General features: G+C 39.9%; 1 protein-coding gene across 2 annotated transcripts; it reads right to left on the bottom strand.

Moving 5' to 3' along the window:
- Window positions 1-3294: 3294 nt before the first annotated feature.
- HDS (4-hydroxy-3-methylbut-2-enyl diphosphate synthase) lies at window positions 3295-12678 on the bottom strand. Of its 2 annotated transcripts, none has more exons than XM_010255360.3 (20): window positions 12440-12678; window positions 11700-11929; window positions 11112-11269; window positions 9423-9529; window positions 9206-9306; window positions 9047-9123; window positions 8287-8406; window positions 7946-8176; window positions 7438-7554; window positions 7263-7337; window positions 7095-7172; window positions 6266-6325; window positions 6101-6163; window positions 5733-5877; window positions 5482-5620; window positions 5077-5154; window positions 4685-4844; window positions 4482-4580; window positions 4153-4257; window positions 3295-3640 (listed from the first exon to the last, which is right to left on the bottom strand). In XM_010255360.3, exons 2-20 carry the CDS (start codon window positions 11905-11907, stop codon window positions 3539-3541), a joined length of 2223 nt encoding a protein of 740 aa, XP_010253662.1. In that variant the 5' UTR covers window positions 11908-11929; window positions 12440-12678; the 3' UTR covers window positions 3295-3538. The 2 variants fall into 2 exon arrangements, with proteins under 2 accessions (XP_010253662.1, XP_010253663.1); XM_010255361.3 differs by having other exon boundaries at window positions 12195-12448.
- Window positions 12679-12767: the final 89 nt, after the last annotated feature.

The following is a 12767-nucleotide window of genomic DNA, read 5'->3' as shown; positions in this document are numbered from 1 at the left end:
GACGATGAAGCAGAGGTTGCTGGCCTGGTTACCGCCCCCGAGGAGGTCCCTGGCAAAGACAACGAGCCTCCAAAATAGCTCAATCCTTGTATTTGCAAGCTTAATCTTCTCTTTTTCTTTTTCTTGTAACAAAACCTTTTGTAATGAAATTTTCATAATAAAAAATTCACTTCGCTAAACGCTTGTGCAATTTTCTTTACTTGCCGAAGTGGTTATTTTATCCTGAACTGTTAAGCTGTTAAGCTAAACACCCGAAGTGAGGGTTTCTCAACTGTCGTTACCCCGAACTATATTCCAGTACTTAGTAGGGGTAGCCTTATGTGCACCGAGGCGAGTAACATAGTAGGGTATGTGCCCGACCTGTCTGCGCCCGATTTGAGTTGACATCGGTTGTCCTTAGCGGGTTCAACCTGTTGCATGCCGGGGCAGGCTATGCACCACAAGGTTCGTACCCGAGCTTCCTGCGCCTTAGGCATTACAAATACTTAGCCTACGCCGATGAGGCGGCTAGGTCTTATGTGGTGTCGGGGTCTTTCATTAGCTCGACGTTTTAGCCCTTAGGCTGGAGGAGCGGCTCGTAGTCCGTTCTCCTAGAGTTCACCTATGCCGAAGAGGCGACAAGGTCTTGTAGCGCCGAGGTCATGTTAGCTCGGCATCTTGGCCCTTAGGCTCTGGGAGTGGCCCGTAGCCTACTCAGTTGTTACAGGTAATACTGTCTTAAGTTGATAATATTTCATGCCTGAGGTACCTGTCTTCCTTCGAGGGTTTCGGGCTCGTATGTTCCTTCCCCGAGCACTCGTTTCACTCTGTAAGGTCCTTCCCAGTTGGACCCGAGCTTGCCAGCGCCGGGCTCAGGTACCATAACTTTACGCAGGACCAGGTCGCCGACACGGAGGTTCCGCTTCTTGACCCTGGCGTTATAGTACCAAGCTACTCTCTGCTGGTAAGCTGCAGTCCTGATGTACGCGAGGTCCCTTACTTCGTCGAGGAGATCGAGGTTAGTACGTAGCTCGTCCTCATTCGTCTTATTATTGTATGCTTCCAGTTGCAGCGTACGTACTTCAATTTCTGTCGGAATAACTGTTTCAGTGTCGTAGGTGAGGTTGAAGGGAGTCTCTCCTGTGGCGGTTTTCTCCATGGTTCGGTAAGCCCATAGAACACTGGGTAGCTCATCTGCCCACAATCCTTTAGCTCGGTCCAAACGTGCCTTCAGTCTACGGAGGATGGCTCTGTTTGTGACTTCTGCTTGAACGTTTGCTTGAGGGTGTGCAACTGAAGTGAAATTCTGTCGGATCTCCATGTCTTGGCACCAGTTCTGGAATTTGATGTCCTCGAACTACTTGCCGTTGTCAGAAATTAGTACCCGAGGTAGCCCGAAGCGGCACACAATGTTCTTCCAAAAGAAGTTTTGGACGTTCCGGGCTGTGATCGTTATAAGAGGTTCAGCTTCTACCCACTTGGTGAAGTAATCAACTGCTACTACTAAGAACTTCCTCTGGCCTGCCGCTGGCAGGAATGGTCCAAGTATGTCGATGCCCCATTATGCGAAAGGCCATAGGCTGGTAAGATACTTGAGGTCGGCGGCAGACTGGTGGTGAATATTGGCGTGCTTCTGGCATTTGTCACATTTTCTGACGAACTCGACGACATCTACCTTCATTGTTGGCCAATAATACCCCTGTCGTAGTGCTTTTTGGGTGAGGGCCCTACCCCCCAAGTGTCCGCCGCACAGACCCTCATGAGTGGAGCACGAGCTCGACTTCGGTAGGTCGCAGGCATCGCAGGTAGGGGAGCGTGTAGGATCTCCAGTACAGTCGTTCGTCTATTATGACATATTTGGCTGCCTGGCGCTCTACCCTTCTGGCCGCATTGCGATCTGCAGGGAGGGTCCCATGTAGCAAGAAGCTCACGAGCGGGTCAATCCAGCTCGGCTCTGCTTGAACAACAGGAGCGACCTCCTCTGCCCCCCTGAGAATGCTAGGCCGAGGCAGGTCCTCTATGTACACGGTTCTCATGGTGATATCGCTGGTGCTGGCTAACCTGGACAGGGCGTCGGCCTCAGTGTTCTCCGACCTCGGGATTTGCCTGATGAAGTGTGACTGGAAGTTGAGCAGGGCCTCTCTGACTTTGGCTAAGTAGGCGTTCGAGCTTTGTATTCGCCAGTGACCTGGTTGACCACGAGCTGGGAGTCGTTGCAGATAATGATATGCTTGGCTTTTACTTCTCTGGCTAAGACTAGTCCAGCTATCAGCGCCTCGTATTCCGCTTCATTGTTGGATGCCGCGAATTCAAAGCGTAGCGTGTACTCCAATTTCGTGCCACTTGGGTCATGCAGAACTATTCCGGTTCCGCTGCCCTGTTGGTTCGAGGAGCCATCTACGTGAACTCCCGCAAGCGACGAGCTGCTTGTGGCAAGCTATGCCGAGCTATTTGACCCAAGGTGTCTTCACCTCGGGGTACCTAAAGGCAGATCGGGGTGTTCCTATCTAGGAGTGGCCTGAGATTCACTAGGAGGAGCTCGGGTATTAAGAAAGGTCAAGGAGCCCCGAGCTCGGAGGCAGCTTGGGGTGCCTTAGCCTTGAGGAGGAGGTGCAGGCTAGGCGGCTCCCGGCAAGTAGCCTATCCCGCCGAGTTGTCAAGCTGAACTCGGTGGGACCTTCCCTCCGAGTTGCGGCTACGATTGCTGTGCTGTCACGCTGAATCATCACTTGAGCAAAGTCACGCCCACATATACCCGTACTACGAGGTCGGGCCAAATCACCCTCCATCAAGGTGCATAAGAGAGGGAGAGAGGAACTTGTTTAAGAGGCAAACAATCAAAGAGCATTTTTTACCATAAAAGGGCAAAATTTCATATGCAAATGGAATGTGATGGCACACTAACAATAGATTTAGCCAATTGTCAAAAAAACACGGGTATTTTAAGGAATTTTGCAAATAATAAGGATAGTTTTACTCCATTTTCTGAAGCTTGAAGGTAATTTAAGAGATTTTTCTTATAAAATATGCATAAAACTTGGAATTACTTTATTAATTTCTAAGGTGTGGCTTGTTCGTACTCACAGCATCCGTGCATTGTGAATATCTCTGTACTCCAAGAGCACTGAATCCGAATTCCTCAATAACCCGGAATGTCGAGGCCATCATTGGGTAATGGTCCTTAAATCTCCCATGGAACTAGAAGCTAATGTTTGTGATGTCAAACCCTATTTTGGATCCATGTCACAGCAGGTATAGAACGAAAAGGATGGCATGCTCAGAAAATGAAGCTAAATGAAAAACCAGATAACTGCATTTTTGCAGAAAATTTTGAATCTAATATTAATAGGGAAGATACAATGTTAAAATGTAATGACTGTAGAAAACATACTACACATACACAGTCATGCAGTAACATGAATATATCTTCCACATTATCCTCCTGTTTGCGCCATAGGATTTTAGCTTGTTAAGAATCTGACTGTTTGGTTTTTCACTGGAAGCGAATGATGACCTAAGAACTTGTTTTTTTTTTTCTTTGCTAATTTGTCACTTCAACTTACTCTTCTGTTGGTGGGTCAACCCAACGTCCGTGATCTTTTATTAGCTGAATCAAGGCATCTGTTGCATGTTCCATTTCAATTCCACGCTTCACCACCGTCTGAGATAGAAACAGATCAACTTTACCATTAGCATTAGCTTACTTACAGTGCTGCATCTTCACTACGGGAAAGGGACAAAATTTTCCTCATGATTAAAAGATTTCAAATGTCTTCAATAACATTTGAAATCTGGTCAACTCGTGAGTTGTGACCCCCATTGAACTTTGTAAAAGTCAAATAGCCTGAAATCTGGAAGGTTTTGCAATCTTCATGAAGCCCAGGATTTTGGATTAGTGAAAGGAAACCACAACTCAGTTATAGCAGAATGAGTCCAATCCTGGGGTGATTCTCCTTCACTGCCATAACTGTGGGAAATATGGATACATGCAGCAAAAAATGGTTTTCTGTTATGGAGGACAAGATCAACCTTACAACTTGTTCTTCGGTAGTTAAATTTAATATTCTATATTTTCAAGGTTACCTATACAGCTAACGTATTGGTAGTTGCAGAAATTATCAGGACGGAATCCTAGCCATAACCATCACACGCATAGAAAGTGAATAACTTTACCTTCCCAACATAGAGATCAATCTTTCCAGGAGCACCACCTACATAGCCAAAATCTGCATCAGCCATCTCTCCTGGGCCATTAACAATGCAACCCATGATTGCAATCTGCCATAGGAAGGAGAAAAGAACAATAAGCATGGCAAGATCTTTTTCTCCTGCTTTAATTTAAACTCAATAATTTTCCTTGTTAACAAAGTTGCTGAGTTGTTACTGTTTAGAAAAGAATCCTTTTTTGGGGGGTGGGGGAGGGGAGAAAGGAAGGGGGTGCTTTTGCTTCGTTTGCTCATCAACAAATTCTGGCAATAAGATCTAGAGTAATTGAGAATTACTGAAACACCAGGCAAATGTGATGTCTTCTCTCGTATTTGGGCACTTATCTCTTGAAGGTCAAATAATGTTCGACCACAGGATGGGCATGAGACATACTCCTGCAATAAGATTTAAGCACCAACAGAGTTAAACAAGATGAAGTCACTCAAGATTACAGTAAAGGTTAACTCATTATTGTCCTCCATTGGTTTAAACAACTTACAGTCTTTGTATTACGCATTCTGCAACCTTGTAGCAAATTGAAGGAAGTGTTTCTTAGAAAATCAAAATCCTGGTCTGGGGCTTCTAATAAAACTCCATCCCCAAGTCCATCAACTAGAAGAGCTCCAGCATTACTGCCAGCGCCGATGACTAAGTCATCCCTGCAAGAGTGTTAATTGTATAAACCTAATAGTTTTATGGCAAAACGTAAAATGGTTCCATCTTGTTTGAGTCATGGAGTTTTCTGCTAGGGATGTAACCGTGCAACATGGGTGGGCTTGGATTGATCCATTGAGGATTTGTAAAAATTTTATGGGCCAACCCACTGGCACAGAGCTTTGTAAATTCTTCAATTCAGGTACCCAACTTGCAGCCCTAGCTTCTGCAAATTACCTGTGAATTCCTTCCGGGAACTGTAAATGGTGAACCACAGGGAAGTTCAGAGCATTGTCTGCTAAGTACTCAAATAACCTGCAATCAAATGAAAAATATTCAGATTCTTTTGGACAATGAAAGATGCCATGTGTAGAGAGGGTTAAGCAGCCTGTTGCTGTATGATAGTGGAATAAATAATGATCTAGTTCGGATCTGATGAAACTGAAATTTGGGCATTAAAAGGTGTATCTGTTTAGAAACAGATCAGGTTTGGGTATACAATACAAGATGTTAATTCCCAGATCCAAATGATCAGATTCGAAATGAATTGGGATATACAAAGCATTTAACCCAATCTAATTAGATATAACACACTTATCATGTATTTACCATTCTAAAGCATGGAGAAACTAACAACATTACCTCCTTGCTGCATGTACTCTGCTGACACTTTCTTCAGTAGATGGTAGATTATGTAGAAGCATTGTAGCATCAACATCTTTGATAATGTTCAGCTCCTCATAGGGTTCATCCCCACGGACAGAAATAGCCAAGCGCGTTCCTGAGAAATAAGGGTTTAAAATGAAACAAGCAATGATAGAAATTGCAGAATTAAAATGTGCATAATTTAATTAACATGGTTCAGAAAAAAAAAAAAAAAACCAAATTGACACCTTCTGGCAAAAGCTTGTAAGCCCCAGTAGATAGTTCCTTGAGATTTACTAGGACCATGGCATTAGGCAATGGCTTCGTTAGTTGCTCTGAAAGAGGGGTTAAAACCCCCATACTCACATCTATCAGCCTTTTCAGAGCTAGCCGCTGATCATTAAGCAAAAGAGAATTTTCAAGTCAACCTTATATCTTAGATGAACTTAAAATATATTTCTTGCAGCATGAATGATGGAACTAATTAAGAATATACCATTGAACCCCTTTTAGTGATTCAAGATCAACCAATAAATATATGCTAAAAAAGATAAAGCTATATTAAAAGAATGGGACATAAGTGAGCCTCAAAGAAGCAAAATTAGAAGGTATTTACAGCATCATAGTCATCTACTGGAGGAAGCTCCCTCAAAAGGATTGTGTCAACTGTTGCCAGATCCTGTCGCCCATGTTAGAATTCACTAATAAGATATGGAAATGCAAAAGAACCTCAATGAATTAGAATGACAAGCAAAGACAACTGTGGATAAGAAGACAGAACCTTAAATGGCATGCCAACAACAAGCTTTGCTGCAAGTGATTTGTACAAGAGTTCAGGGTTCTGCTAAAAGAACTATGTCAGACAAGGATCATAATAAAATATAAAGAGGGACTGAAATAATAAAGCAGATAGAAAACCTGCATCCAAGTACATAAATTTTGGGAAGACTGTAGTTGTTCAGATCAACATAAAAGGCCATTACCCAAAGTTGGCCCCAGCTATGTGAGGTCTTGGAAGGGCGAACTGGATACAAACCTAACCTTTGGCGTTTTTTCTCTCAGACTCAAACCTGAATTCTCAGATTTGTCAGCCTGATATTATGCTATTACACCAAGAAATAGCCCTTTGTCCAGATCAACACGCTTTTAATAAAATATTAAGACCTTCTGGCAAGTAATATGGCTTCTGAATTTGCTTTCTGAGTAAAGTTAGATTACCTTCATTAATATGTTTAGGTTCAAATTATGTAGCAGTAGGCACCATGCAGTTGATTTCATCAAAGCCAAACCATTGCTCCATAATAAGAGTTAAATTGGATTTTGTCATTGGTAGTTTTTCATAATTAACAAACAAACTAAAAGCACTCCCCACAAATCACTCCTCGATTCAAAATAGGTTGACCAATGAAAGAGATGGATACAGGTCCCTTGTACCAGAAGAATCAGCAAAAGAAAAGCAAATAGAATAAAGCAGGTCATGTTTGATGAAGATCCAATGGAACATTTCTGGTGGCCCAAGAATAGAAAAATAATTACCTTTTGCTCCTTAGAACACCAGAAACATTCCTTTGGTATGTTACCAAAACAGCACCTACATTGCCAACAAGTACCTTTAACTGATCCAGAGACACAGACATAAGAACAGAGCCATCACGATGCAGTACCCCTCTATAATCAACTTCTTCACCCTGCATTCATATAAAATAGCAATTTCTGTTTCAGACAGTTGCTGGGGCAATGAAACATTAAGAGAGTAATAATAAACACTGATAACTAACCTCCTTTTGTACTGGTAATTGACCAGTTCTACGTTGGAAATCAAAATAATGTCTGTTCTTTTCTTCAAATGGCACCTAAGGACAATGTCAAGAGGAACATTTAAGAAGTTATTTAACAACTGTATGCTAGATTTGATACATAAGAGAATTTTAAAGAGATGGTATAGAATGCTACCACTCCTAGCTGCAGATTTGATGCTTTCATACCAAGGTTTGCCAGTCGTCTGCAAGGATCTATCTCTTCTTCTGGTGGTTCTGTGAGGGAAACCCTGATTGTATCACCCAAACCATCCTGTATATCACAGAGAGGTCCTCAGTTCCATTTTGGTAACTAAACTCCTCTTCAAATTTCAGATGATTTTAGGTGTTACTTAAGTTCTATATCTAATGCAAAATAGAAAGTTTGCATAATATGTGCAGGATCTTTTTCCCCCTTTCTTTTGTCAACAAGGATATGCACAGGATCATGCAAACATGCTTAAATCAGTGCATACAACAAAGATGTAAGGAATTTAGAGAAAGATTTTTTTTTTCAAACATGAATAAGTGACACTTTCAAGTTTCAACAGGACCTTTCTAAGATAAGAACTGATATGATCTGTGGTCACTACATTGTGAATTAAAAACAAAGGATAATTCCAAGTGCAAAGGATAATCCCATCCTTGAACAGGAAAATGAGTACCTGAAGAAGGGTTCCAATTCCAATTGCGGATTTCATCCGCCCATCTTCACCCTCACCTGCTTCTGTAACTCCCAAGTGCAAAGGATAATCCCACCCTTGAACATACATTTCTGCTACAAGTAATCGATATGCTTGGACCATGATCACTGGGTTACTTGCTTTCATTGAGAATACAAAATTATGGTAATCTAACTTCCGACAAATTCTTGCAAATTCAAATGCAGATTCAACCTGTTTCAGCGTTAGGAGAAAGCATGACCTCAATGTCATCAAAATTCAGAAAGAAGCTGGTGAAGGTACAGGTTGAAAATTGCATAGCATGAACGATAATAGCAATTTACCATTCCCCTTGGAGAATCACCATAGTAGCTCATGATACGATCAGAAAGGCTTCCATGGTTTGTTCCGATGCGCATAGCCCTCCCATATTTCTTACATTTCTCCACTAATGGGGTAAAAACCTGGTGCATAACCAGTGGAAGAATCAATTTAAAAATCTAAACTACTAACATACAAAGATGGCATAAGAAAGCATTTTAACTACTGGTTATACTTCTTTTTTGGTGGAGACTACTGGTTATACCCTTATATCCATCTATTGCTGCAAATCTAGTTATACACTTATACCCATCTATTGGGACATTGGGAGAAACCTGCCTAAGCTAGTTGCGGAAGATTATACCAAGCTTGTATGGAAACCAATGGACATGAAGACAAGCATGGGAAGAACAACAGTGGTGACAGAAGACAATTCATGACCCTCTATTATGAGTAAATCCCTGATACTGATTATGAAAAGTTTGCAACATGAAAAACCATGCATATGCTAGTAATGTTTCAGGGTAGCCCAATACATTGCAAAGCATGATATTCTAATAGGTCCATTGATAAGAAGAGTGTCTCTAAAAATATGGATCTTATGTGCACTCTAAAATATATGCTGCAGGAAGTTGGGAAATCATTGATGAGATAAGCCAAGTTTTCTATAGCAATCCCAAACCCAAAATAGTAAAGAATTAAAAAAAATGCATATTTGGAAGCGAGTGTTTTTGGATTAATGCATGCTCAGAATTGAGTTCATAAGATACTGAATGAATTGACCTTCTCAATATGCTCCAGCTCCTTCTGATAGTCCTCCTCTGTGTACTCCAGCTTCTCAAACTGGGCCCGCCTATCAGCTGCAAGCAACTCTCTCAACAATTGCAGGAAGTAGCCAATTACATTGAAACAGTTGCCAGAGGAATAAGATGGACTAGTTACCAAAATTCCCTGGGTTTACACGAATCTTGTCAAAACACTCAGCAACTCTCAGTGCAACCGAAGGAGCAAAATGAATGTCTGCCACCAGAGGAATATTATAACTGCATAAACAAAAACTTTAGTGATGCAGATGACCAAGTATAAAACTTAATTCTTACAAAAGCCTTAAAATTAAAATACTGGCTTCAAAAAAAACAAAGAAAAGTAAAATACCTACTTCTTCTGAACAAGACTGTTTTTTATTTCAAAACAAGCATCTGCTTCTTTCTTCCCTTGAACTGTTATTCGCACAATATCTGCTCCCTTGTCAGCTATTCTCATTACCTGCTAGTTTATATGTAGCCCTTCAGAAGATATCAAAAAAAAAAGTTCTTGAAAATTTATAAAACACAATCATGACTAACAGTCATTCAATGCTTAAAATAACATCAAGGCCCCCACATCATTTCCACCAATTTAATTCATATTTTTATAGAATATGTGGTGGTACTCCTGTTCTACAGGAACAACTATATGGATCAGCAGGTCTGGGCTCTGGGGTTTGACTCCTAAAATTTTACCAATAAAACAAGATGGAAAGGCTAGCAATGTTATTTAAAAGAAAATATTTCATAAAGTTAATTTGATTAGAACTCATTTCCAAGGGTGAGATCCAGCCAGACATATTAGCTCTTCTTAATTGCATATATAGTAAATACTAAATAGCACACTTATAAAATAAAGGGGATTTAAAGAGTAGAGAATATTCTCCAAAAATAGCCAGAGAATACCTGTTTCTATCTTAATAACTTTATAATCTATCCTGTAGGCTCAGTTTGGAAAGAATACAAATATGTACAGTGCAAAACCTTGTTTATTGTCTTGTAAACCTTGTATTTTCACTGTACAAATTTGTATTTGTACTCTTCCCAAATTGAACCATAGGAGTAAATTGTAAGTAGTAAATGGGTTTTCTTTATCAAATATTTAACTATCTCCCATGCTGAAGAAGTCAACCTATTTCACCAGGCATGATGCAGGTAACTGATAGCACCATTTAGAAACACACTGTGAATATCAGAAAGGACATTGTATTAAGATGCTCATGATATATTACATCAAGACTAAATTTACATTTCAAATAAACTCTGAGATGGGACCACATTTCCAGTTTGAGAGATTTTAAGATTTTTGAATGTTAGAGAACCAATTCCAGCAAAATCTCCCACAAACATCCAGTATGTTATTAGCAAGATTCCAAATTTAGATATGTTGGATTTCATCTTGAGTTTAACTGTGGAAAGAATTATTAACTGATTTTACAGAGGGCAGTATCTTGGTAGATCATGGCAACAAGACCACTCTGCCCATTCACAATACCTGTAATCATTCTTTGGAAACCATACAAATAAATAGATGATATATCATTGGATAAGACGAAACACAAAAAAAATAGGAATTATATAGCTGACTACAGCTGCATGGAACAAGGCTTAAGATAATGATGATGTATAACTGGTAATGATCCAAAATTTTGATACTAAAGAAAGGCAACTTCTATGGTACCTAAAAAACTTAACCAATCATAAATTCACATGATTTTTTTTATGAATAAAAGACACATAAATTTGAATGAATACTAATTGATTGGTTCCCGATTAGATGATACCGGTTGATTGCTTATCAGTTTTATAGGAATGATACCTTTTCTGTACCATAGTGGAACTCAAAAAGAATAGCTATAGAAAGGAAATCCTGCTAGACATCATAAAATGTACTAACTTTGTAAAGAAGAAAATGTAATTTATAAGGTCCTCCTCACTCGGCCCATTGCAAGTAGAAAACATAGAAAATTTCACCCCTTATAAAAAAGTGAAAAACAAAAGAAAAAAAATCTGAAGTGGAAAATAAAGGAAAAAGAGTAAACCTGTTCTACAGTTGCAGCGACGTCCTTTGTATCAGTTGTAGTCATTGTCTGAATTCTAATAGGGTGTTCACTACCAATAGCCACGTTCCCAACCATAACTGTGCGAGTTTTCCTCCTGACAGTCTTGTGTAGAGATTCGCAGTACTTTTGCCTAGGAACTAAATTCAGCAAATAAGACTCATCAGATAAATATTACATCGGAAAAGTTAAAAAGTGAAGAGATATTTCATTTCAAGCAAAAGAAGGTGATTTGGTCTCTAAAGGTTTTATATAAGTAGCGTCGGAACTTCTAACTCTGCAGAATGGATAACTAATAGTTTGTAAAGCAAAGCATACAAAAACATTATTTTGAAACATAGGCAACTTAGAGGTAGAACATGAAAATTCAACATGATTGCAATAAGAATAATCCATGGAAGGAAACGAGTTTCCTAGAAAATTGATGTTTATGAGAATCGTAAGTAATTTTGAACACCCTGTGGCAGAAATTCACCTGCTTGTCATTCTTTGAAGATACACGCTATGAAACGGCGACTAACTAGTTATCAAGTGACTATATTACTAAATTAAAGACGCAAAGATAAATACCTAAGAGGGGGCTTCCCTCTGAAGTAGGCTGCAACTCAACGGTTTCTGAGCCAGAATTTGAGTTCCTAATGGTCGATACTTTGGATCTCCGAGACTTAACTCTCTGCAAATCAGAAACCTTTACGAAGTCCACACTTTTTGTAAAGCTTAATCCATAATCCCTAATCTTGGGACCAGAAAATGAAGCTGGAACAGATCCGGTCGCCATTTCCTTGAAGCCTCAGCCTCACCTTCACAGTTTAAATAAAACAAAATAGGATAAAACCAGTGAACCTGATCCTATATTGACAAGGATATAAACAATTAATACATCTGAAACTTTTGACAGAAAATTGAAATTTGATTTTATTATCAGATAATTCAATGCATAAGATAAGGTGCTGGTTGTGCTTCAAAGTTCAGGATAAAGTAAAATCCGTCGGGAATTCTAGAGCCGGAGACGAAAAGAAGCGGATTATAGGAACTCTAAAAAACATCTTTTACAGTAAAGCTAACCTTTAGAAGCTGGTTGTCAGTTAAAGAACATCAGATTAGAGGTTAATCCTCGATTCCAATACGAAATCAATAAATACACAGCGAAGTGCTTCTTAAAGGAGATTGAAACACTGACGAAGAAAAATATGCTCCGTGTCGGACAGTTTATGAAGCGAAACGAAAGGAGGCAAATCTATCACTACTACAAATACTAGGCAATTTCCGTGGTATCAAAAACTAATATTATTAAGAATATTTCTGGTTACCTCAGAGATAATTTTTCCTGCACACGGAGAAACTAGAAGAAAACTAACGGTCCAATTCGAACGGAAGGATCTGGAGAACAAATTCGTGGCGGACGGAGTTTCAGAGATTCAGTGGGGAACGAAAAGGATTGGAGAAGGAAACATTATAAATAATCTTGACCATTGACAGTTGGGAGCGAGACCGAGCAGGAAAAGCGGATGAAGACAAGTCACGATTTTATGGGCTTATGGGTTTGGCAAATTTTAACTGGTCAGGCCCGGAACGGTATTAAAGAATTTTTGCATGCAGAAAGTGCAGCCATCTGTCGTAATTCGTAAAACATGAGTC

Source organism: Nelumbo nucifera, chromosome 2 (assembly GCF_055504915.1).
Source record: "Nelumbo nucifera cultivar China Antique chromosome 2, China Antique-T2T, whole genome shotgun sequence".
NCBI classification, from domain to species: Eukaryota; Viridiplantae; Streptophyta; class Magnoliopsida; order Proteales; family Nelumbonaceae; genus Nelumbo; species Nelumbo nucifera.
The sequence above is the reverse complement of the archived record's forward strand: the minus strand, read 5'-3'. Positions and strand labels throughout refer to the sequence as shown.

What these genes read in the sequence shown, in the direction of transcription:
- HDS (XM_010255360.3), bottom strand. Translation starts at nt 11,907, where the DNA reads ATGGCGACCGGATCTGTTCCAGCTTCATTTTCTGGTCCCAAGATTAGG. An exon ending in TTCCCGGAAGGAATTCACAG is followed by an intron (nt 4,845 to 5,076) that starts GTAATTTGCAGA and finishes ACACTCTTGCAG; the next exon opens with GGATGACTTAGTCATCGGCG. An exon ending in GAATGCGTAATACAAAGACT is followed by an intron (nt 4,581 to 4,684) that starts GTAAGTTGTTTA and finishes ATCTTATTGCAG; the next exon opens with GAGTATGTCTCATGCCCATC.